This window comes from Zootoca vivipara, chromosome 13 (assembly GCF_965207765.1).
Source record: "Zootoca vivipara chromosome 13, rZooViv2.hap1.1, whole genome shotgun sequence".
NCBI classification, from domain to species: Eukaryota; Metazoa; Chordata; class Lepidosauria; order Squamata; family Lacertidae; genus Zootoca; species Zootoca vivipara.
The window spans coordinates 42,732,494-42,754,309 of record NC_142596.1 but is presented as its reverse complement, the minus strand read 5'-3'; the positions used below and the strand labels follow the sequence as shown (position 1 = coordinate 42,754,309).

The following is a 21,816-nucleotide window of genomic DNA, read 5'->3' as shown; positions in this document are numbered from 1 at the left end:
GGCGGCTTCCAACAAAATATTAAAATACAGAAATCCATCAAACATTAAAAGCTTCCCTAAACAGGGCTGCCTTGAGATGCCTTCTAAAGGTCTGGTAATTGTTGTTCTCTTTGCTGCTCCTCCACAGTAAAAAGTAATGCTTGATTGCCTTGTTCAAAGTAGGACAGCAACAAATGTTTTTTCCCCTCTAATTATTATTATCTTCATTAATGTATGGGTTTTGTGTGTGTACGTGTTTCAGGTACCTTAATGATTTTGAAGTCTGCATGCAGCAACAATCCCAGCTACATAGACAGATTGATTTCGGTCTTCATGCGATCTCTTCAGAAGATGGTGAGGGAACACTTAAACCAACAGACCCAGGCAGGGGCAGCGGAAGCAAACACAGGTAATAGCTTGCAACTCCCTGTTGGTAAGACTAAGCTGAGTGTTACAGTAATGTTATTCCTTAATATAGGGATTGGACTGCGTTTTGAAGGCTTTCCGTTTCAAAGTGTGCCCAAAACTAGGGAAGTTTCAGACATGGTTTTCAACCAAAAAACCCTAAATAATCATGTACATTATCAAATAATGTGTGTGGCTCAATTCTGATTCCGTCTGCAGCTGGTACAAGTGAATTGGTCATGCTGAGCTTGGACTTGGTGAAAACCCGCCTTGCTGTGATGAGCATGGAAATGAGGAAAAACTTCATCCAAGCTATTCTGACATCCCTCATTGAGAAGTCAAACGATGCCAAAATCCTCCGCGCTGTGGTCAAAATTGTGGAAGAATGGGTGAAGAACAACTCTCCAATGGCTGCCAACCAGGTAATCTAAAGAGAGCTTCCTGTAGAGCAGGCATCCCCAAACTGCGGCCCTCCAGATGTTTTGGCCTACAACTCCCATGATCCCTAGCTAACAGGACCAGTGGTCGGGGATGATGGGAAATGTAGTCCATAACATCTGGAGGGCCGAAGTTTGGGGATGCCTGCTGTAGAGAGAGCAAAAGAAACGTCCTACTGTAGCTTTGTCTTGTTAAATGGTGGCTCACCTAATTTGACAGTCAACATGTTGTAGTAGTTGAAGTTGAGGGTTCAAATACCACGCCAGACACAATACTCACTTGGTGGTTTCAGTCCAATTAACCTCACCAGCTTGTTGCGGGTGGGGAACCATTGTATGCTATTCCGATCTCTGTGGAGAAAGGGAAGCATAAAACTGTAACACATTTTTTTTATTTAAGGTATTTATATATTGCTTTTCAGGCAGACCTACCCAAAGAGTTTGCTGAAGAATATTACAACAATAGGCACCAATATTTTTTTTAAAATGTTGCAATAAAAGGAAAATACAACTTGTTGGTTTAGAAGAAGCTATTGTTTCTGCTTCTCCAGTCCCCTCAGGGCAAGATGGTCCTTTAGACACCCCTGTGGTGGCAGTTGGTGGAGGGAAGGGAACCAGGAACTAGGTGGTGGCAATTCCCCAATTTTCTTTATTCTCCCCTCCCCCTCAAGGCAAGATGGCCTGGCGGTGGGAGTTAAAAGAAAACATTGAAAGTTGAATGAACACAGTTCCTTACTGGGCTGGGGTAGGGAACCTTTGGCCCTCCAGATGTTGCTAGACTACAGCACCCACCATCCCTGACCACTGGCCTGACTGGCAGAGACTGATGGGAGTTGTGATCCAAGGCAACCGGAGAGCTGCAGGTTCCCTGCCCTTGTAATAGGGTTTGCTTTCAATTGTGTGTTCCTATTGAAAGGACGTGTTCCAAAAGTACACATTGACCCTGGGATAACATGTCATGCTTCTTTAATGCTGTGTTTTACAGTATTTATTTGGAAGAGGGATAGATAGCACAATGGACCCCAGTAGCCACTGCTTGTCCTCTTCCTGTATGGGTTTTCTCTGTTTAGGTCCAGGGAATGCTCCAAAGTGATAGCATCAAGGGATTACACACACACACACACACACACACACACACACACACACACACCCTTGTGCTGTAATGTTGCTCACATTCTCTCTCTTGTGTGTGTACAAGGGGAATTTTGTATCAAATATCACACCCGTTTTTGCGTGACTCCACAAGCAAAGCAGTTCTGAGATTTTGTGCCTGTCAAGGATGGCTCAGAGCCAATCCTGCTGTAGAATTCTCCCTGGAACGATTTGGCTGACGTTATACATTAATCCTGCAGTTGATAAGTAGGCAAGAACATAGTTATCCACACATTTTGCAGTATGTAAGCCCTGTAGTTTTTCACTCTTAAAAAAAAAATCAAAATCCCACAAAACCTCTAAATCTTGCTGTAGCTTTTGAACCATACTCTTCGCTGCTTTGTTCATATCCTTTGCTCTTTGCATTTTGGACTAGAATTGTAACTGGTTTTAATGCTTCACTCTTATTTATTGTATTACTTATTTTACTTTTTTTTAAAAACAAACAAAAACAAACTGTTTTGCTGTGTGTTTCCCTTTAAACTTTTTGCTGCAGGGCAAAATGTAAATAAGTGTGAAAGCAGTGTTTTATGTAGTCTTAAGGTTTATCGACATAGTGCATGGCTGTTTGGCCGAAGTCATAGGTAAATTAGTTGTATACTCAGTGACGTCTTGACAGGAGAAGGGAATAAAGAAACCAACTAGGGTGAAGCAGAACAAAGTTTTAGTCCACACAGTAGGAACCCCAGTGCACACTTGATCCTGCAGTACAGAGCCTCCAGTCTCCATCACACGGAGTCAATCTAAGACAGGGGTCCCCAAACTACGGCCCCCGGGCCGGATGCGGCCCAATCGGCCTTCCAATCCGGCCCGCGACGACCCCCGCCGCCCGCTGCCGCCGCCCGCTCTCACGGCGCGCGGCGCAGCGGCGATCTGAAAAATCGGCAAAAAATCGCCGAAAATCCTTTGTGCGCATGCGTACGGGCCTCTCCCGACCCGGAAGAGGTCATTTCTGGTGCACTTCCGGGTCGGGGGAGGCCCATACGCATGCGCACAAGCGATTTTCGCCGATTTTTTTTCTGCCCGTGTGCGTGTGCGCATGCGCACGGGCGAGCACTCCCCCGCCCTCCGGCCCGCTGCGCGCGCACTCCCCTGCAGTCCGGCCCACCGCGCGGTCGGCGCGGCGGGCACCGGCCCGCCGCTCCGTAAGTCTGGGGACCCCTGATCTAAGAGGATACAATGGTCAGTGGCATCAAAAGAGATTGAAAAGATGGATAACTTATAATTGCATTGGAGTCAGGCGTAGGTCAGCGATAAAAACAATAAAGCACCCAATGCCCATGAAGTTAACTCTTTATTCAAAGAAACAGCTCCGTCATAGCAGTCACACAATCCTTTCCAGTACGTCTTGCCCCTATGAAGCAGTTGCGAGGCCTGGAGGTCCCCACCTTCCCACCGCTCTCTGAGGCTCCTCTCTCGGTTCCTTCCTCAGCAGCCTATGGCTCTGTCATTGAGTTTCTCCTTGCTCCACCCTCTTCAGTTCTTTCTGTGTTCTGGGAGACCAGAGGGGAGGGGAACTGGTCACAGCAGGATGTGGAGACTTCCTGATTTCTTCAGCATCCAGCCTCCACTCTGCCTCTTGCCTCCCCACCCCCTTCCGCCTCCTCTCCTTCTTCTGAGTCCGGAGTTCTCTCTGCCACAGCCTCTTCCTGCTCACTAGACCCTGTTGCCTCTTCAGCTTCTGACACCTCCTCCCATTCTGCTCCCTCTGACCATTCAGCACCATCCCACCACCAATCCCCTGGCCCTGAGCCTTCTTCCCCCTGGTGGTTCCCTTGGGGGTTGCCCAACTGGTGCCTCCCACCGCTCCCTCTGCATCCAGCTGGTTCATGACATTGGCTTGCTGGTGGGTATCCCATAAGTTCCCACCCCCCATAATTTTCTTTTGCACTTCTGCAAAACCTGGGGTACCCTTGTGCTTGCTGGTCCCTGCCAGTTGAGTGTAAATAGTGCCATTTTGGCTATGCAAGCAATGGTATGCACAGTCTGAATATCGGAAATAGGGAAGGGCTGTAGCTCAGCGGTAGAGCATCTACTTTGCATCTGAAAGGTCCCAGATTCAACCCCCAGCATCTCTAGGTAAAGCTGGGAGAATCTGCCTGAAATCGTAGATAGCTGCTGCCAGTCAGGGTAGACAATACTGATCTGAATCAATGTAAGGGTAGCTTCCTATGTTTCTAAAGAGAGGGAAAGATATAATTACAACTATGCCTGCATGCTGGGACCAACACATGGAAATCACATATAGTACATAGTGTTTTGAGAATGCCAGCGCTCCACAATTTCAAAGGCAAAGTGAAAAACTAATTGCTTTCTTCTTTTTCTTTTCAAACAGACACCTACGCTCCGAGAGAAGTCCATTTTGCTAGTAAAAATGATGACCTACATTGAAAAACGTTTTCCAGAAGACCTTGAATTAAATGCCCAGTTTTTAGACCTTGTTAACTATGTCTATAGGTAATTATAGCAATTAATCAACTGGTTCAGCTTACTGGTTCATATTTTGGGCCATGTATGACCTTAATAACATACCATCAATCTCTTAAAGCTAATCTAGATGAGTTTTTAGGTGGCAGGGGCGGGTTATAGTAACTATTCTCCAAGGTTTCATAGAATTTCCTTGTTCATACCTTCAAATCCTAGATCAGTCTGCATTTTCTTTGCTAGGTGAAATCAATATATACCGTGGCACATGTTAAATGCACTAATCACATGCCAAATTACACGGCATTCCACAAATATTAAAGGATTGCAAGACTTCAGAATTTTTTATTTTATAATAAAATATAATTAAATTGAGGTTTTTTTTGTAATTAGTTAAATCCCAAACTCTTCCCTATAAAGCATGTGAACATACTTATTCCCTATAAAGCATGTGAACATACTTATTTATTATTGGATTTATATCCCACCTTTTCTCCAGGGAGCTCTAGGTCCATTTACATGCAAAGCATGTCCTCTATCAGCAAGCTATTACCCACCCATATTCCTATACTGTATTCTTGTTTGCCCATGTGTATATTACAGAAGCAAGACCTAGGAAGTTCTCCCTAGGGTGTGTCTTCGCCTCTGAGAGCATAGTCTCTGTAGGTCAGGGCTTTCCAGACTTTTCATGTTGGTGACACACTTCTTAGACACGGGTCATTTCGCCACAGAGTACTTCAGTTTTGCATCATTTCACGACACAGCAATTCAGTTCTACTAGCAAACCAGAGGTGAAGCTAACCCAGAAGGAGCGTTCGCGCGACACACCTACACACTGCAGCCGACACACCAACGTGTCGCGACACACAGTTTGGAAAGTTCCGCTCTAGGTATTTGCAAGTGATGCCGCGATTGACCCTGCAAGTGCCGAGTGCAAACTTCCGTATCTTTAAAAGGGCACCGGGTCGTTCAGAGGCTTCTGAGCAGGTTCCGCTGAAAGCACATAGAAACCCCTTTCAGATCTTTTTGCTCAGTGAGTTAAGGCCGGAGACAAGCCCTGACACTTCACCTGTGGGGACGTTGGGGTGGACAGGGCTTAGCCCCGTACCGCTTTAAACCTTGCATGCTCAGGAGAATGGTTGAAGAAGGGTTTTGTCTACCTGCAGTGTTGGAAATAGGGCTGAGAAGTATTCTGGGATGCCCCCAGCACCTCCCAATGTTCTTAAAATGTATGTCGGCAACACAGAAGCAAAGCGCACACTCCAGAAAAAGATGGATCCTCCTACCGTCTGATTTCCTTCATGCAAACTCATCCTGTGATTCATGCCCCTCTACCTTTTGTCACACACACACACCCATCTCTGCTTTGCAAGTTCTGTATTTTTAAATGCTGCTTTTCCCCCCTAGGGACGAAAACCTTTCGGGCAGCGAGCTTACCGCTAAACTTGAACCAGCCTTCCTTTCGGGACTCCGTTGTGCTCAGCCGCTCATCAGAGCCAAATTTTTCGAGGTTTTTGACAACTCCATGAAGCGCCGTGTCTACGAGCGCCTGCTTTATATCACCTGTTCTCAAAACTGGGAAGCCATGGGAAGCCACTTTTGGATCAAGCAGTGCATTGAGGTAGGAGTGCGTGTGATGTGAATGTTTGTAGCATTATAAATGCATGTGGTCTGCCTAACATCTTGAATATCATTCAGGTTCTATTTACCAGGGGAGAGTAGATCGCATCCGCTTAATATGATCTTTCAGTTGGCTTTTTGTTTGTGTTTTGCACAGTAATATGATCCACCTCTCTCTTGCAGTGTTGGGTCTTGAGCAGGCATCCCCAAACTTCGGCCCTCCAGATGTTTTGGCCTACAACTCCCATGATCCCTAGCTAACAAGACCCAGTGGTCAGGGAAGATGGGAATTGCAGTCCAAAACATCTGGAGGGCCGAAGTTTGGGGATGCCTGGTCTTGAGCATCAGTAATTACTGCCCACCTTAAAATCATTTTTGGAAAAGCCTTAAATAGCAATATTCTTAATTGAGTCTTTCCCTTCCCAGGTCTGTTCTTCAAAAAAAAAGAATTCATGGAGGGAGTATGTGTATATTTGTAGGTGCTGTGGAACGTGGAGTTTGGTTATGTGATGCATCAAAGGCAATGTTTCACTGGCAAGGAATTTAATTTCGGTTTCTTTTGACTTCCCCAAAACATTACTGCTATGGGAAATGCTCTTTTTATAAGCAGATTCCAAAAGTGTGACCTCTGTTAGTTTTTGGCTGCAAGATGTCAAAATCCATTGCCGCTTCTGTGGAGACCAAGTGCTACTTTGGCACTTATTTCCACAAGTGATGGCTGATTGCTCCCTGTAATATTGAACTTGGGCAAGATGGTGGGGGATGCCATCCAGACGGGAAGTATATGCATCCTTGGCGGAACCCTAAAATTTTTAAAGAAGAGTGGTTGAGAGCACTTTAAAATAAGAAAGAAGCTGCACCTTCATAGGTTAGGTTAATTGAATTTACACATTTTCAGTAGGGAATTATACATACCCTACTAAAGTCCCAAAGTGATTTACAATCAAAGTGGAGAATACAATAAAAACCACAAAATTATAACCAGAATTTAAAATTATAGTATTGTATCACTGGTGCTGCCCAAGGGCCTGGGAAAACAAAAACAAAAATGTATTTGCCTTGTGCTGAAACAGTGTTGTTGTGTTTTTGGTAATTCACTTTTCTTTTTTTCTTGTAATCAAACCGTATATAAATTTTATGAAAAGAAAAAACGAAAAAACAGATACATCCTATTTGTTTCTTATCCATGAACTGGTGAGATTCTGTATGAACTTCAGTAAATGTTGTTAAGTTGACGAATGTGCTTATGGCAGCACAAATGAAAGTGGGTAGTCACCTGCTAGTCATTTGTCATCGTTCATGAGTGTAACCTGAAAATCTTTGCGATTATGTAGATGCACGTAGGATCGTCCTTGTTCTCTTGCGATAGTTGACAACCTCCACCTTTCATATATTCACTGTAATATATGCATCTGTGTTGAACAATGAAGGATAAATCAAGTTAATAAGGCGAAAGCTCAAAAGCTAAGAGGAATACAAAGCACTTTCTGATTGAAGATGAAATAATGTGGATTCAATACATAACCTAAATGCTTGCTGTGTGAATACTAAACAATTACTTAAACACTAAACAAGAGAACTGAATGGGAAGCAATTACTTTAATGTAGCAAGCTACCCACTACCCCTCAAAATAATTAGTGCTCATAACCGTAGGGGGGGGGTAGGCGGGGAAGATCCAGGCACGTAAAAGAATTATGTGTTTTAGCTTTCCATTCCAGCTGCAGATCAGCTATTTTTGGGGGGGGGGGGAAGAAGAAGTATGGTTGCATTTTAGGTGAGGGAGAAAGAGAGAGAGCTGATCTAGGCATCCTGACTATATCCTCCTTTTGTTGGTTCTGTCATTCTTCTGTTCTCCCCTTCCTCTCATAGGGAGCACAGGGTAGCTTACAATAAAAAGAATCAGAGGACAGTTTTAAAGAGGACTTAACATCCCTTAAGGCCAGAGTTTTCCTTCTCCTAGAACCTCCTTAAACCTCTGCTGCCTTGCGGCTATGCAGTACTCATTGGTGAGAGAGGCTTTGAGACTAACCCCTGAGAAATAATCTTTTATCTGCTGCCTTGTGGGACAACTTGGCCCAAGACAGGGTTCTGTCTTGGGCCTAGTCTTATTCAACATCTTTATCAATGACTTGGATGATGGGCTTGAGGGCATCCTGAGCAAGTTTGCAGATGACACCAAATTGGGAGGGGTGGCTAATACCCCAGAGAACAGGATCACACTTCAAAATGACCTTAACAGATTAGACAACTGGGCCTAAGCAAACTAGATGAATTTTAACAGGGAGAAATGTAAAGTACTACACTTGGGGGGGGGGTGAAAGGCACAAATACAGGATGGGTGACACCTGGCTTGAGAGCAGTACATGTGAAAAGGATCTAGGAGTCTTGGTAGACCACAAACTTGGCATGAGGCAACAGTGTGATGCAGCAGCTAAAAAAGCCAATGCAATTCTGGGCTGCATCAATAGGAGTATAGCATCTAGATCAAGGGAAGTAATAGTACCACTGTATTCCGCTCTGGTTAGACCTCACCTGGAGTACTGTGTCCAGTTCTGGGAACCACAGTTCAAGAAGGATACTGACAAGCTGGAACATGTCCAGAGGAGGGCAACCAAAATGGTCAAAGGCCTGGAAACAATGCCTTATGAGGAACGGCTTAGGGAGCTGGGTATGTTTAGCCTGGAGAAGAGAAGGTTAAGGGGTGATATGATAGCCATGTTCAAATATATAAAAGGATGTCATACAGAGGAGGGTGAAAGGTTGTTTTCTGCTGCTCCAGAGAAGCGGACACGGAGCAATGGATTCAAACTACAAGAAAGAAGATTCCACCTAAACATTAGGAAGAACTTCCTGACAGTAAGAGCTGTTTGACAGTGGACCTTGCTGCCATGGAGTGTGGTGGAGTCTCCTTCTTTGGAGGTCTTTAAGCAGAGGCTTGACAGCCAGCTGTCAGGAATGCTTTGATGGTGTTTCCTGCATGGCAGGGGGTTGGACTGGATGGCCCTTGTGGTCTCTTCCAACTCTATGATTCTATGATTCTAACTCTGGGAAAAGAAACGACCAAGGAATAAACCCTACGCAAATCCAGAGTGGAATCCCTAACACAGTTGGATGGCGCCCTGTATGCCTCCTCCTGGCAACTCCTGCAGCCAAGCTGGTGCCAAATTCTGCTTCCCTTTGGACCACATCAGCAAGGCCGAGAGAAGGGTCTTGTTGTCTGGGCAGCCCAGGGCTTCTACAAATACTAGCCTTCAGTCAGAAGAGCAGTCAAAACTTTGCTTTTTAATCGTGCCTTTGAGCTGCCCTAGATATTCTGAATGCCGTGTTACCGGCTATTGCTTTATACGGCCATCTTGTGCTGTTTTGTACTGATCTCCTTAAGGAGGAAGAAGAGGATATAAATGATTTCAAACAACTAAAAAAACAAAAACAAAAAAACTGCCTAAGCGAGTGAATTTAAAAATGGAAGCAGATGCTTCCAGATCCCTCCTTGCAGCTGCACCAGGGGAGGGGAGAGGAGGGTCACACACATCATTTTTAGCATTACATCTGAACTAGTCCAGCAAGTTTCACTGCTCCCCAATGGAATCTGCTTGCAGGAATAGGCAGGATTCATGTGACGAGTTCTGCTGATAGCAAGAACATAGGAGCCCTGCTCAGCCAGGCCAAAGGCCCATCTAGTCTAGCATTCTGTTCTCAAACTGGCAAACTAGATACCTGTGGAATGCTTGCAATGGTATTCATTGACATAATGCCTCCAGTAGCATGATAGCCTTTGATAGCTTTGCCCTCCATGAATTTATCTAATCGTCTTTTAAAGCCATTCTGGTCAGTGGCCGTTGCTCCCTCTAGTGAGAACAAGTTTCATACTTTAACTAATGCACTTTTTTTTTGGTCCTAAATGTTCCCTAAACTCAAGTGGTCTAGCCAAGGAATGTAAAACTCCCCTCCTGGTTATGGGTTGCCTAGACTGGCATGGAATGTCCTGGGAGAGGCAAACACCTGATTGGTTCTTAGCCAGGATTTGCAAACCCTGGGTAAGATGGGAAATGCGGTTTATCATTCCTGCAGACATGTCACTAAACCGTGATTAAAGGCCAGCAAAGGAAAGGGAGAGTTTGGCCCAGAGGGAAGGGGAGGTTGCCTGTAGCCTACTCCCAGTCATCTTGGCCATGAGTTCTGCACAAGGGCACTTACTTACAAGTGGTAAAAAAATGAACATGCAGGAATTCTTTGGTATGTTACCCTGTTTCTCCAAAAAATAAGACGTAGCCATAAAATAAGCCATAGCAGGATTTTTAATCATTCAAGGAATATAAGCCATACCCTGAAAATAAGACATAGTGATAGGTGCAACAGCAATGCCGGCCGTGGCAGGAGAAGGAGGAAAAAAATAAGACATCCCCTGAAAATAAGCCATAGTGTTTTGGTTTTTTTGAGGAAAAATAAATATAAGACGGTGTCTTATTTCCAGAGAAACACAGTAGTCTCAAAAACCATAGTTTCATGACCGTTTTAAAAACATTTTTAGCTCTTGCTGGCTGTATGCGAAAGAAACACCACAATTGGGACCAGCTGCCAAGGTGCCATGCTGCCATCCATCACAAATGTCATCAACCTAGCTGACAGCCACGACCGGGCAGCATTTGCTATGGTGACCCACGTCAAGCAGGAGCCTCGTGAAAGAGAAAACAGTGAATCCAAGGAAGAGGTAACTTGGTTTTCATATTGCAATATGCCATTTTTGCCTTCGTTTTAAAATACTCCATTTAACACGTGAGCCCGTCTCATTCCGAGTTTATTTTGCTCGGTACTGTCTGTTCTGACTCACAGTCACTCTAATAGTCTTGGGCAGGAATCTTTCCGAGCCCTGGTCATTTTCATTAGGGATTGAACCTGGGACCTTCTGCATGCAAAACCCTCTGAGCTATTACCCCCTCCCCTGAAGGAACAGCCCTTTCCCACCTAGAGCAAAAGTCAGGACCCCATCAATCCTATACCAGTTCTACTCTGACTGGCCTCTGCTCTCCAAGGGCTCAGGCAATTACTTTCCCCCAGCCCTGGCACTCGAGATTCTTTTACCCAGAAATGACGACAATTGAACCAGGGGATCTACTGCTTGTAAAGCCTCTGCTTATCACTTAGCTAAGGGCCTTCCCAAAGTAAATGTCGAAATATTTCTTTCAAAGAAAGAAAGGGGGGGCTCCTCCTCCTTTCTTTCTTTGAAACTAAGCAAGTTGGCTTCAAAGCCCATGCTTTGATTGACTTGTTCGTTGCAGGCCATGATTGCTGGTTCATAAGACTAAGCAAGCCAATGTTCTTGGAAAGCAAAACATCTCTGCAGAAGCCCCCTTCCACCCCCACCAGCTGTGCAGGAGGAGGAAAGGGAAGTTTGCTGTGGGTCAACTGTGTAATTTTAGGTCTAAAGTCATTGGATTCAAACCCTTATCAGCCCCAGCCAACATTGCCATTGGGTAGGGATGGTAGGAGCTGTTGTCCTGTAGCATCAGTTGGACCACAGGTTAGCCAGCCTTGCTCTAAACCATGCTTTAAAGTTTACATCCCAGCCCAAATTGCTCTCTTTGAAATTCACTTCAAAAGAGGTTTTGTTCTGCAGCATCATTGCTCAGCCAACACAGGTCTGAAGTCATGCTTTCTTCCATGTGTTGAGATCTGTGTACTTTAGTGTCTCTTTACATCATCTCAGACCTCATGTCTTCTTTCTTTTTTCTTCTTTTTAGGATGTGGAGATAGACATTGAGTTGGCTCCAGGTGATCAGACTAGTACACCCAAAACCAAAGAGCTTTCTGAAAAGGACATCGGCAACCAGTTGCACATGCTAACCAACCGGCACGATAAATTTCTCGACTCTCTTCGAGAAGTGAAGGTTGGTCCTTTGCTAGATGCCTTGGGTTGTTCCTTAGGAAAGGCGATGTCTCCCCATTTAAAATTACTTAATAACCGTGCATAGGATTATGTGGTGTTTCTCATAGTATTGCTGCAGCTGTTCCATAGCTGTGCTGCGGAATAAGACTATGAGGTATGGATTGCTGGTCTTTATGTATAGAGTCATGGCCTGTTGGGGGGGAGGCAGGCGAAGGAAGCTCCATCATTCAATATGCCTAACTGTATTGATTTTATTTCAAGACCGGAGCCCTGCTAAGTGCCTTTGTGCAGCTGTGCCATATTTCCACGCCCTTAGCTGAAAGGACCTGGATCCAGCTGTTCTCCAGATTGTGGAAAATCCTATCGGATAGACAGCAACATGTGAGTGTGACTTTTTTTTTATTATTACAACAAAGCGCATTTTGAGAAAAGGTGTGAAAAAAATCTGAAACATTTTTAATTTACAATTTTTTTTGTTGCCTCTCATGCTGTATATTGCAACTGCAGAAAGCATGTAAAACTTTGGAGGAATTAAGTGCAGTTGGTGAAAGAGAGAGATTCAAACTTTCTTGGGAATAATGTATTAGAGAAATCACTAGTTCAGCATTTCCCAAACTTGGTTCTCCAGCTGTATTTGGACTACAACTCCCATCATTCCTAGCTAGCAGGGCCAGTGGTCAGGGATGATGCTTGCTGTATATTCGGGGAACCATTTCAAGCCGGCCAGGACTTGTATTTTATAAACATAGGCAATTAAGAAAACTTCCTTCAGTAATAGCTGATGATCTCCAATTTTACTTGGTTTTGTTGTATATAGCAAACTGCTTGTTCCCCCCCCCCCCACAATACAGGCAATATGTAAGCACTTTTATAAATAGTATTTCTGAGGCTGGAAGTACACATTTCGGCATCTTTGCTATTTGAGATCATTGCCTGTGAACTGTCCCAATATATTGATGTTTCCGTGTTGAAATGACTTGATTGCTTTAACAAGAAGATTCAGCAGTTTTTCCTACCCACCTTTCTCTCCTCTCTCAGGCCCTTGCAGGAGAAATCAGCCCGTTCTTGTGTAGCGGGAGCCATCAAGTGCAGCGGGACTGCCAGCCTAGTGCACTGAACTGTTTCGTGGAGGCCATGTCTCAGTGTGTCCCTCCCATTCCAATCAGGCCCTGTGTGCTAAAGTACCTGGGTAAAACACACAACCTCTGGTTCCGTTCGACTCTGATGCTGGAGCACCAAGCCTTTGAGAAAGGACTCAGTCTCCAGATTAAGCCTAAGCACTGCACTGAGTTTTATGAACAGGAAAGCATAACTCCTCCTCAACAGGTAGGGAGCGTTTGCAGTTTGCAGAGTTCAAAAGCGATATAGTCAAATGCGCTATTTCTTTTAAAATTTCACCGGTTTCCCTTACCTCGGGATCTGCAACCCAGAGTGGCTTCAGATCTTGGTTAAGAGAAACCCTGGTTGCTTCAGCTGTGATTAAAACTAATGGATTGTTTTAACTGTATTTGTGTGCTGGGAGGGAATAATTTGCGTTTATAAAGAACTATGGTGAGGAAAACCCTGCTCCCTAGCTTGGCTCTATAACTTTGCAAACCAAGGTTATCAGTACATCCTTCCTGGCCCTTGGTGGCTGAATTTTTCCTGCACCCTCCGCTGTTCAAAGTTTAAACAGCAGATCTCACACACCCACACATCCCTCCCCCAGAAAAAAAAGTTAGAATATTTTTCAGTATGTGCTTGAGCTCGGCAGGATGTGGGGGAGAGAGAAAGAGAGGGGCGGACTAGGATGGCCACGCCCACCACTGTCATGTGACTTCTGGAAGTTTGGCCAAGGGTGTATGTATATGACCCATAGGGTTAAAAATGTCAACCGCCCTTTGGTGTAAGCGATGGTGTCTGTGGGAATGCCGGCAGTCTTCTGTGAAGGTGGATCCTGGCCTGCCAGCCTCCAGCATTTCCTCTACGTGGCTCTCCCAACGAAGCTAGTTGCTGACCGGGACAGTAGCGTATCTTCAGTTAGCTGATAAAATGTTTTTAGCCTTGATGGAATCAGGCACTTCATCATATTGTGAACTGCAAAAGTATAGGCCTATTCCAGAAGTTCCTTTAACTGAGTAAGCCCAAGACGCCAGAGTTGCCTGTGTTTATTCGGCCAGCTGCCTGATTATTCCAGTTCCCGGCTCATAGCTTTATTGCAGAAAATGTCTGCTTCATAATGGGTCGGTCATAAACTTTGCGCCATAGCAGCAACATTTATTATATTGTTATGGTTGTTCTTTTTGCTTTTCCTCTCCCTCTAAGGAAATACTCGATTCTCTCGCGGAGCTGTACTGTCTATTACAAGAGGAGGACATGTGGGCTGGATTGTGGCAGAAACGCTGTAAATTTCCGGAGACAGCAACTGCTATTGCTTACGAGCAACATGGCTTCTTTGAGCAGGTAGTATATTAGATTAAAAATTGACCATATAAATATGGCAAGCACACAGAGTGTGGGTGCGTGATTGTACTGGAAGCATTATATAATTTCCCTGTATTGAAGAACAGGGGCTGCCGACAACCTTGGTATAGCATGTCTTACAAGCGGAGCTACACTCAGGCAGCGCATGAGCGAATTTAATTGAAGGGCTTTTTTACGCCTCTTCAGACAAACATTCCCCTGAACTTTGCCTTTCTGATCTGATTGTTTTAGTTGTTCAACTTTTAATTGTTACACTTTTTAACAGGCTTACTTCAAACACATGTTTCAATTGCAAATGTTTTTAACCTTTTGATGGAGTTTCTTTTATTGTATATTTTAAAGACACGTGGATGTTTTATACTTGTTTTTATACTTGTAAACCACTTGGAAGCCAGTTTTGTGCATGTAAGTGGTATAATCACCATGCGCTGTAGGGGGAAGTGAGGGGCAGGTGGGGCTTGTCAACCTGGGAATATAACCCACCTAGGAGAAGGAAAACTCTTGACGGTAAACCTCCTCTCCCTTGTGGGACATCTTCGGGGAAGGGGAAAACCTTACACAAATCCCGAGTGGAGTCCCCAAGGCACAAAAATGCACAGCAAAGTGTAGTACGAGAGACATGATTGTCCTGGCTGTGACAAGCCAATAATAATAATAATAATAATAATAATAATAATAATAATAATAATAATAATAATTCATTACATTGATGCCCCACCCTTCTTCCCAAACACATTTGTTATACGGTAAAGCAATGCCGTTAAAAATAAAATGCAAATATATTTTAAGCATTGGGGGGGCGCAATTAAAACAAATTCAGAAAGAGATGTCACTAAATCACATGCCTGGATAGCCTGATGAAATAGAGGAATTTTCAACAGGCATCTAAAACAGTAGTACAGTGAAGGTACTTGCAATTGGAAATCAGCCCTGAGTGCTCACTGGAAGGACAGATCGTGAAGCTGAGGCTCCAATACTTTGGACACCTCATGAGAAGAGAAGAATCCTTGGAAAAGACCCTGATGTTGGGAAAGATGGAGGGCACAAGGAGAAGGGGACGACAGAGGACAAGATGGCTGGACAGTGTTCTCGAAGCTACAAACATGAGTCTGACCAAACTGTGGGAGGCAGTGGAAGACAGGAGTGCCTGGCGTGCTATGGTCCATGGGGTCATGATGAGTCAGAACACGACTCAATGACTAAACAACAACAACAACTTGCAATTAATGCAGATGGGTGATATGTACATTTCCCCCCGACCAGGAGCAAGGGCCGTACATACCCATCAGTAGCATCAGTCCTCTGCTTGAGGAAAGAAGCTTTATTGAATGCAGCTGTGGATCTTATTGACTACAGTGTTGCATAGCCTTAATTCCGGCTTTTCAGACCAGGAAATAGTGATGCAGCATCTGTTTGAGAGTCTGCCTCCTCCTGTAGAATCCCGTGAGAAAAATAAGCTTCTTCAATTTCTTCCAGGCGCAGGAAACCTATGAGAAAGCAATGGAGAAAGCGAAGAAAGAACATGAAAGAAGCAATGCTTCCCCAGCCATTTTTCCAGAGTATCAGCTCTGGGAGGACCACTGGATTCGGTATGTTAATTGAATTTGTTCTACTGCTCGGTTTTGATGTATCTTAAAAGATTTTGATGTGAGGCTGAACATAAAATTCAGAAGATATTGAGGAATGGGCAAATTTAGTTAAGTCTCCTGTTGTTTAACTGATGCCTCAAGCCCATCAGTGGCTCCGTTTGCTATTGGTTGAACAAATCTCATCATACTTATTCCAGATCAAAACTGCTATACAGGGGGGGAAACACCTTGCTTTTTCTTTTCTTTTTTAACACTTTAATTTGCCATGGTTAAAACCTCATTTTAACCATGCATTTTAGTAAATATTTTTGGCAATAAAAACTAAAAAACAATTTGGAAGCTTAAAAATTTGGCCAAAAAACAGGAAAACCTGCCTGGGTTGTGTGTGCTCAGATGTGCAAGTATGGTTCAGCCAGGAACATCTGGGTACAACTACCGTGTTTTTATGTGTATTAGCCGAATTTTTTTGACTCAAAAATTTCAAAAAACTGGGGCCGTCCTATACACGGATAGTGGCATAGGAGGGAAGCTGCACATGCCAGCCAGCTGGTTGGCGGGCGCGCATCTCCCCCCCCCCCATTGCTGCTGTGGAAGGTGCGCACTATAGGGAGCTTCCTGCCCTCAGTGGCATGGGGGGTGCGGCTGCCCACTTTGCCAGCCCCCAGCAACAGCCCTGCTGGGGTGATGGTGCATGTGCAATTCCCCCTAAAAAAAGTTCAACAACTTTGGGCCATCTCCCCTCATTTTCTTTAAATTTAGTCCCCCAAAATAAAGAAAAATATGGTGACAGTGGTACCTCGAGTTACAAATGCTTCAGGTTACAAACTCCGCTAACCTGGTAGAGTTACCTCGAGTTGAGAACTTTGCCCCAGGATGAGAATGGAAATCGTGTGCCGGCGGCGCAGCGGCAGCAAGAGGCCCCGTTAGCGAGAGCACGCCTCTAGTTAAGAACAGTTTCAGGTTAAGAACGGACCTCCGGAACGAATTAAGTTCGTAACTAGAGGTACCCCTGTACTAGCTTTTTAAAAAGCTGGAGTCCTTTGGACCAACAACACCATCACACCCCTGAGTTGGGACTAGCTGGCCTAGCACGTGGAACCAGTAGCGATGCAGAGAAAGCTCCCTTGGAAAGCGTGGCTTCCAGAAGCCTGATTTTTGCTTCTAGGAGCTCATTACTACATTTCCCCATGTAACTGGTGGCAGGCAGTGTGCACCACAACCACTGTCTCCTCCCCAGCACTATCTACCAAGCTCTGGGCATTTCCAGTCAACTTGGATTTAATTTGGGGGTTGCATTTGTCTTTTTGAAGAAACTAAGGCACCAGTGCTACTCAGGAGGTTGGAGACCCCCCTGATCCACTTAAACAAGTCTTGCTAATGGCACCGTCTGACTCAGGAATGTGAGAATCTGCTTCAAATCACCCTGATTTGCCTCATTGTTTGGGGTGCACGCGGAGATGATGCATACCCCTAGTATTTATAAATTTGGAGGGGCGTTCTTCCTTTGTAATGGTTGTATGCTTTACTTTGTATTTCGGTTGTGTTTTACATGTTCATTGTAAGCCGCCCAGGGGAGTTTGTTTCGTTGGGCAGCACTTTAAGTGTCACAAATAAGTTCGTAAAATAAACTCCCTCTATTAACTATTTGAAATGGGTAAAGGTCCTCTTAACCAGTGAGATCAACCTTGTGTTTCCTTTTTCAAGGTGCTCCAAAGAGTTGAACCAGTGGGAAGCTCTGACGGAGTACGGCCAATCGAAGGGTCATATAAACCCCTACCTAGTCTTGGAATGTGCGTGGCGCATCTCAAACTGGACTGCCATGAAGGAGGCGCTGGTGCAGGTGGGTGTCCTTCCCCTTTGTCCCAGAGGATCCGGTTTCATCCATGTTTGTACAAAGTGCAACTGTTGGAAGGTGGGTCTGCAGTTCCTATCAATGGAAGCTGCACCCGATGGAGTGAGCAGCCAGCGAAGCTCGTGTTCCGCGTGCAGGTTCCCCAGATGTTTGTCCTAATTATTTCTTCAAGGAAAGAAGATGCTGATTGAGCATCTGCAAATGTAACACGGACAACTGGCTTCTGCTTCCAGTCATTCTTGCCCTGTGTCTGGAGAGATTTTTTTAGCCGACGAGAGGAAAAGGGAGGCAAGTGAAGTGCGCAGGTATGCACACTGCAGTCCCCTGGTTCTCAAGAAACATCTGTCAGTAGGACAAGATGAAGAGAGCCAGGCTACTTTCCCTGGCTGCAGTGAAGACAAATACCTGCCATTTGCAGAGCTAGATGCACTCCTGCCTTCGCAATCTTGCTAATAATACTAATAATAAATTTTTATTTATACCCCACCCTCCCCAGTCAAAACAGGTGCTGTGGGTAAGCCACAGAGCCTAGGGCTTGCTGATCAGAAGGTCGGTGGTTCGAATCCCTGTGACGGGGTGTGCTCCCCTTGCTTGGTCCCAGCTCCTAACAACCTAGCAGTTCGAAAGCACGTCAAAATGCAAGTAGATAAATAGCTACAGCGGGAAGGTAAATGGTGTTGCCGTGTGCTGCTCTGTCAGCGGCTTTGTCATGCTGGAAGCTGTATGCCGGCTCCCTTGGCCAATAATGTGAGATGAGCACGCAACCCCAGAGTCGGTCACGACTGGACCTAATGGTCAGGGGTCCCTTTACCTTTTTACTCCCCAGTCAAAACCGGGCTCAGGGCGGCTAACACCAATAAAATTAGAATAAGACATAAAAGAAAAGAAAACAATTAAAATACAGATTAAAATACAATATTAAAATTTAAAATGCAGCCTCATTTTAAGTAGTCCATAAATCCAAACCATGAGGGAGGAAAACACAGGGGTCAGACTGAATCCAACCCAAAGGCCAGGCGGAACAGCTCTGTCTTGCAGGCCCTGCGGAAAGATGACAAATCCCGCAGGGCCCTGGTCTCCTGTGAAAGAGCGTTCCACCAAGTTGGGGCCAATACTGAAAAGTATAGGAAGATGCTACCTCCCAGCTCCATTCCAAGTACACTGGAGCGAAGTGAATACTGCTAAAAGTTATGGGCAGCCTATTTAGTTTGGGGTGGCACTTTGCCTTACTTCGTGTTTGAGCCACCTTACACCAGGTGACCTCCAGCAAATCCATTCTCTTCCCTGTTTATGCTCTTAGTCGCAGGAAACCAGTGAGGACTATTTCTTCCCTTCCTTGGATGATGATATTAATAATAATAATAATAATAATAATAATAATAATAATAATAATAATAATAATTTATTTATACCCTGCCCATCTGGCTGGGTTTCCCCAGCCACTCTGGGCGGCTTCCAACAGAAGTATTAAAATACAATAATTTATTAAACATTAAAAGCTTCCCCAAACAGGGCTGCCTTCAGATGTCCTCTAAAAGTCTGGTACTGTAGTTGTTTTTCTCTTTGACATCTGGTGGGAGGGCATTCCACAGGGTGGATGCAACTACCGAGAAGGCCCTCTGCCTGGTTCCGTGTAACTTGGCTTCTCGCAATGAGGGAACCGCCAGAAGGCCTTCAGCACTGGACCTCAGTGTCCGGGCAGAATGATGGGGGTTGCTCCTCTTTGTTCTCTGTTAAAACAGCTATGGCGAACCTGTGGCCTTCAAGATGGTGTTGGACTGCAGCTCCCTTAGCCTCAGCCAACATCACTAAGGATAATGGGAGTTGGTCACAGGTTCTCTATCTCTGATGTCAAACCTAAATAGAAAACTACAGGTTACGAGCTTGTTCTGATGTAAAGGGTTTTTTTTTTAATCATTTACCTGTGGTTGAGCAGTTTAGAGTGGGCTTTGAGATCACTTCCCCACCCCCTTCAGGAACACCAATTCCCCTACTATGTAGCTACATTAAGTATTTATATTAACTGATTTAACCAGGGTTCCTGCTTAAGCAACAATCTGAAATAGTCTCACATTGTGATTTCAGAAACCAGGTTACAGGTCCGGTTGAGGCTTCTGTACATCAAATTGTGGGAGGCAATCTCGCCCTTGGCCTCAGGTAGCAAAATGTCTTGGGCTGGTGCTAGTTCAGTTGGTACCCTGGTTAGCTCTAAAGTCACTGCTGATGCGCCTGATAACTTAGGCACAATGGAGAAAAGCATGTTTCAGGAACGTGACAATGGTGGAAAGTAGCATGTGATTTGTCAGCCAGTGTCCTAGGAATAGCTGCCAAAATATCCATATGTAAGAAATACTGAGAAGAGAACACAGTCATTTTCTCTTTCATAACTGGACATGGTTTTTCAATAGTTCTGAGCTTTCATTTGTTTAGTTTTGGCTCCAGAATTTGCGCAGTAGTCTCTCTGTTTACTTTCTTAAAGCCAGTGTTGGGAATGAAGGCATAAAACACTCCTGATGGCTAATTGAGATGTATTTCAGTTCGGGTGGCATAATTTTAAATAAAAAATGCGTTAGTGATAGATCATCCACTGCTTTATTCAAAGGCAAGATGCCCTGCGTTAGTCCTTAATGGCACTACCTTGCAGAACTTGCACGGCATAGCTCAGCAACCGAAAGGACAAGAAATCAATAAAAGATGTTTTGAGGCTTTAGTTAGCAAATGGCAGAAGTGGAATGGCTCAGACTGCTCATCGTTCAAAGTTCTTAGTCAAAATAATTGCAGCCTGGGCCTCCAGGAATTAATATTGCAGCCAGCCATGTTACAATAGTACAGGTGATGCATCTGTTTTTCTTAGTTTAAAATCATGCCTTAACACTTTTTCTGTTAATGAGTTTATTTTTCATTTTAATTCAGAGGGGTAAAAATAAACATAAATATGGATGCAACAGAAGACATTTGAGAAAAACAGTAGTCAGGAGGAATGGTTCCAATACTGTGCTTGACTCTTAGTCGAGCATGTGTTTCACTGGCCCCAATTCAAATGTTATGGTTAAACCATGTCTTGTTCATTGGCACTGTGCCTTGAGCTTATATGCTACCTTCCTCGTTTTCTGTTTTGCAATAAATATAGTTTGTTGGGATGTCCAAATCAGGCTAGTTGGGATGATGAACAGGCTGGTACAGACATAATATGTAAGTCATGGTTCATGCTAATCATACTTCAAAGCATGGTTTATGTTCCTGATGCACAGGCAAAATATAGTTTGTATGATTTCCCTCTGCCTCTTCCTTCCCTAAAGGTCCCTAGATGCTAAGCCATGGTTCCTCAGATTGCCTTGGTTTAGGCATCAGAGCAGAGCATGACTTGATTTTACACCTGAATTATATCGCAGCCTTGGGATTTCTTCTTAATAAGTCGAGGTGCAGAATAGGTTAAATGCCTAAACTTATTTTGAGCTGCAATTTTGTCTCTATTGGAGTAAAGAGAGTTGGAGGATGTAGTTGTTCTAATGTAGTAGCTGAAAAGCAGCAGTTTTCAAATAGGTGAGTTTTGCCCTTTATGACACACCATATAGTTACATCCCATCTCCTTTGCCATCTCTACTGAGCAATGTGGATTTGTATTCCTTTCATAGGAACCACTTGAGAATATATGAGGTAGAACCATGTGTGTGTGTGTGTATGTACCTGAGGAGTGAGTCCTTAATAAAACCGAGGCTGCTGTAGAGCATTCAAAATCTAGTAGATTGCTTCAGGGCGCTCTGTTTTTCATGTCTAAAATATCTTGAGTGTGTGTTTGGGTTGAGTGAAATTCATGCTGTATTAAACATTTATAAAGCTAAGTGGCTGCGAAGAAGGGAGGACTGGTTTCGATATATAGCTCCTTCTTGTCTCACTGGTAAATCCATAATTCAGGCATGTGGGGGGGGGGGATATTTAAGAACTTTTCTACCTTGATGCGATTTATTTCTTTAAAGATATAAAAAAAGGCTCAGTAACACTTGCTC

At 44.3% G+C, this 21,816-nt stretch overlaps 1 protein-coding gene across 3 annotated transcripts in view; it reads left to right on the top strand.

Moving 5' to 3' along the window:
* TRRAP (transformation/transcription domain associated protein) overlaps positions 1-21,816 on the top strand; it is a 157,927-nt gene that overhangs the window by 75,855 nt on the left and 60,256 nt on the right. For all 3 annotated transcript variants that reach the window (XM_035131728.3, XM_035131726.3, XM_088657252.1), the window contains 11 exons: positions 242-388; positions 604-806; positions 4,309-4,430; positions 5,805-6,018; positions 10,550-10,729; positions 11,760-11,906; positions 12,167-12,286; positions 12,944-13,231; positions 14,210-14,347; positions 15,845-15,957; positions 17,662-17,797. In XM_035131728.3, coding sequence (XP_034987619.2) covers positions 242-388; positions 604-806; positions 4,309-4,430; positions 5,805-6,018; positions 10,550-10,729; positions 11,760-11,906; positions 12,167-12,286; positions 12,944-13,231; positions 14,210-14,347; positions 15,845-15,957; positions 17,662-17,797 — 1,808 coding nt within the window. The remainder of the gene's footprint in view (positions 1-241; positions 389-603; positions 807-4,308; positions 4,431-5,804; positions 6,019-10,549; positions 10,730-11,759; positions 11,907-12,166; positions 12,287-12,943; positions 13,232-14,209; positions 14,348-15,844; positions 15,958-17,661; positions 17,798-21,816) is intronic.